This window comes from Sinocyclocheilus grahami, unplaced genomic scaffold, assembly GCF_001515645.1.
Source record: "Sinocyclocheilus grahami isolate Dianchi unplaced genomic scaffold, SAMN03320097.WGS_v1.1 scaffold449.1, whole genome shotgun sequence".
Classification (NCBI taxonomy): domain Eukaryota; kingdom Metazoa; phylum Chordata; class Actinopteri; order Cypriniformes; family Cyprinidae; genus Sinocyclocheilus; species Sinocyclocheilus grahami.
Window position 1 is genome coordinate 328,077 of NW_015505628.1, and position 4,275 is coordinate 332,351.

General features: G+C 35.9%; 1 protein-coding gene across 1 annotated transcript; it reads right to left on the reverse strand.

The window, feature by feature from the left end:
* Positions 1 to 2,519: 2,519 nt before the first annotated feature.
* LOC107552388 (transmembrane and immunoglobulin domain-containing protein 1-like) lies at positions 2,520 to 3,518 on the reverse strand. Its single transcript, XM_016234257.1, has 4 exons — positions 3,508 to 3,518; positions 3,011 to 3,337; positions 2,686 to 2,931; positions 2,520 to 2,614 (listed from the first exon to the last, which is right to left on the reverse strand). Exons 2-4 carry the CDS (start codon positions 3,084 to 3,086, stop codon positions 2,520 to 2,522), a joined length of 417 nt encoding a protein of 138 aa, XP_016089743.1. The 5' UTR covers positions 3,087 to 3,337; positions 3,508 to 3,518.
* Between the last annotated feature and the right edge of the window lie 757 nt (positions 3,519 to 4,275).

Sequence of the window (4,275 nt, forward strand, 5' to 3'; positions counted from 1 at the left end):
CACAAAATGTATTGTTTTATTTATCACGATAAGACAGATCAGAACTGCCAACAGTAACACTTTAGAATAATGGTCTGTTGTTAAGAAGTAACTATGCAGGAAGTAATAGGTAGTACTACATTAACACTTAACTTAATACTATTAACTAATCGAGAAGCCAGATTAACTAAGCAGTAAGTTGTAGCAAATTTAGGACAAAGGTAGTTCCTTATTAGATATTTGATAATTACTAAAAATATATATCCTCATTGAGAACTACTTGTGAACTATGACCAGTTAATAAAGAATAACCAATTAATTACTAATCACAGCAGTAACGTCTTAAAAGTGAACATTTGTTTTTTTTGTGGAAACTAATTTATGAATATAATATCCCCCAAATAAGTCGGCTACAGGTTGAAATTGTAACTACTAGGCCTACTCTTACCAAAGGATGGATGTTCTCTGTTTATTTCAAACAAAAACATATAATAATAATAAAAGTAATTCATTTAAAAATGTTAATAATTAGGAAGTGATTGAATTAGTTCACAATTATGAGCTCTAGTGTGTGTCAGTTCAGTATGTCTCCAAAAGACCTGTACCTTTAGTGACAGCAGGCTGGGGAGGACTTTTCTTGAATATAAATAATGATTTTCTCTTGACAAAAACAATTCACGTCCTTAATGAAGGCATCGACTGCATTTATATTGTGTTCAGCACAAAACCGCATATTCCAGATTACAGCGTCTGGTGAAATATCACTAGTGCCTCACACAAATGTATGTGTCAGATATAAAATATGTTAACTATTACTGAGTGGTTAAGGTGTTTTTCACTTTAAACTAATGGTCCAGATCACTAGTAGTTCCTGCAGGCTGACAAGGTAACGCTTGAGTAATTAGTGAGAAGCTAATGTATTTTTCACTTTAAAGCTAAAGTGCTACTAAGGAACTACTGGTGATCTGGACCATTATTTTAAAGTGAAAAACACCTTAACCACTCAGTAATTACTCACAAGTAAATTAATAAGTTATTTAACATATTTTATATCTGACATACTGTACAGTCATACATTTGTGTGAAGCACTAGTGGTATTTTACCAGTAGGTTTTTTGGAGTGGGATACATTGATACATATTGAACTGACACGAAGCAGAGATCATAATTGTGAACTAATTCAACCATGAGCTTGTCAGCATCACTTCTTAATTATTAACATTTTTAAGAGTATTTTAATTTTTATTATTATTCTATGTTTAAGTTTGAACATCCGTCCTTTGGTAAGAGTAGTAGTCACAATTTTAAAATGTAGCCGACTTATTTGGGGGATATCATATTCATAAATTAGTTTCCACAAAGAAAAATTGTTCACTTTTAAGACGTTACTGTTGTGATAAGTAATTAATTCTTTATTAACTGGTCATAGCTCACAAGTAGTTAGTTCTCAATGAGGATATATATTTTTAGTAATTATCAAATATCTAATAAGGAACTACCTTTGTCCTAAATTTGCTACAACTTACTGCTTAGTTAATCTTGCTTCTCGATTAGTTAATAGTATTAAGTTAAGTGTTAATGTAGTACTACCTATTACTTCCTGCATAGTTACTTCTTAACAACAGACCATTATTCTAAAGTGTTACCACACGAAGCGAAGTGGGGGAGAAATAGGGGGCGGGATCAAGAAAGGTCCTTGAGTCAGGATTCGAACTCGGGACACCCTTATTGCCACTCGTCGGGGGAGGCAGGGGAGGCTGAGCTCTCGTGCCTCCGTAGGTAAAAAAAATTAGCTAATAACCATCGAGTGTTCACTTTCAGTGCTGAAGAGTGTTGAGAAAAGAAACACTGTAGGGGAGGCTAGCTTCCCTTCTGATATCAACCAATCATCAAAGAGGCGTAAATTACGTGATATTAGTTTGAACGTCTCCCGCTGCGCTGATAATGTACCAAGTACTTATGAGTAGCGATATTGAATATTTGATTGCCAGCTGATTTACCAAGCTGTCTTTCAAACAGTATATATACAAATTTAGGGAAAACAGCTTAAGCTGGATATAAGCTACAGCAGTCGGCTTAATTAAATGGCGCAACAGGCAGCTCTCTTAACACAGACTTTTAAGAAGGGATGGATGTTTGCTTTAAGCGCTAGGCCAGGTAAGTGAAATTATATTATCTTGCTGTATGCATGTCGTTTTCTTTACGTTTTCTAAAAGCAACCAAAAAGCCATTTTAAAGTGGTTAAGCAAATAATAATAATCAGCAGGGATCCCAGACCAATACAATTAGTGTGCCTCCTCTATTTTAAAACCTGTATGTTGAAAGCACTGCCCACAAAGCTATCGACGCCGACACAACATTCTTTTAAAACCAGTTTTCTGTTAGTCATCAACGGATTTGTGTGACCAACTAAACCGAGTGAAATCTGCAGTGAAATTCCCAATAGCGTGGATTTCATATGAAAATGAGTGAATTTCACCCGTGAAAATTCGCAGTTGAGTTGAACACGAAGAGATGTAAAGAAGAACCAGATCACAGACTCACATCACCCACAGAGCAGCACAAACCAGCAGAAGAACGACAGGAATCAGGAGCGACGACAGCGTTATGATTCCAGCGCTCTCATACGCCACATCTGGAGACATAAATAATCAATCAGATATGCACAATGACACAGATCAAGCGTTTTTCTCATGTTTTACTCACAGGTGACATCGAGGATCGTCTCGGCCGACGGGAACGTTTCAAAGTGTTCCAGTGCACACGAATATCGGCCTGAATCCTCACGGCTCACCGCAGAAACATGCAGCTGATCACCGGAATTATAGAGATCCAAACGAAGCCCGTTCTTGAACCAGATAAAGGTTTGTTTTGGAGGACAGCTGGTCTTACAGGTCAGTGTGATGTTCTGACCTTCAGTCACACGATCAGAGCCCACAGACACCTGAAGATCTAATACAACACACACATCTGTCTCTATATGTCAGATTTATCTCTCTCTGAAAATGAATCGGGGTAGAGTAATATTTACCTGTGACATGCACAGTGAAGTCTGATCGACTATTCGAGGTAAAGATGATGTCTCCTTCTCTGTAACTGAAGCTCATGTAATATGTGCCAGCGTCTGTCTCTTTTAGACCATGAATTAGTAGGTAACACCTTGGAAACTCTTTAATATATCTGTACCGGGAGTCCTTGCTGGGATCTGCTAGAGTTTCAGTATTATTTATTCTGTGTTTCCATGACTGAAATATCCTTCCAGGATATAAACAATTGGACCCCAGAGCCACAGTTGATCCTGCAGGAGCACAAACTGATCCAGAGAGAAAAATCACAATATCGTTCTGACCAAATACACCTGAAACACAAATCAGAATGGGAGTCAGAAAGTGTATGAATGTTTGAAAATGTACAATTTCCAGATCATAATTTTCTGCCAAATGCATATTAAGTCACAGTTTTGTAGCACTGAAGGTTTTTACAAGAGCACAATAAAGACTAACACACGATTGACTGAATGAGTCCTACCTTTCAGATACAGCAGATATAACACCATGAGAGAATATTTGGGGTTCATGGCAGATTCACTCAGTATTATGAATTAATACGGTTTGGTGTTTGCTTGTAAAATGTCTGGAATGATTCCTTGACGTGGAAGCGAACGTTTCCTCAAGAAGACTGAAGACTGGTTATAAATAATGAGGAACTGACAGGAAAACCCACATAAACACAAATGAGGAAAGTCTGACGTTTGTAGCTTCTGTTATGATGAGTCTTTTTCTCCACACAAACCTTAAAATGTCTATTAATATCAAAGTCAAAATAACAATTTCCGCATTCTCATAAAATAAAAATGAGTAATAAACTTCATTTGTAGCATGTGAGAGAAACAAATGACAAGTGAAGTAGCATCAATCAGTCAACGGAGTCTGTGAATTTATGGGTTTATTCTCGCAAAAAAACTGATCATTTTGTTCCGAGATGATTTGGTTACTTCTTATATTTTAAGAGATCTGCAAAATATATTTATTTACATAAGATCTGAATAAGAACATATATGCAGATATAAAATTCTTACGATTTTTAACACAAACGTAAAGGTATTGATTGAATAATTGATGCATCAAAACACCATGAAAGAAATGTTCCTCATCTTCAGACACAACAGATCAGAAATCAGATTAATTTAGGCCTACATATCGGAAAATAAAATATATTATTACTAAAGAAATAAAAGATAATGAAAGGTCTATTTTAAATGGCAAGAACAGGGTCAAATAAAAATGAATAAACATA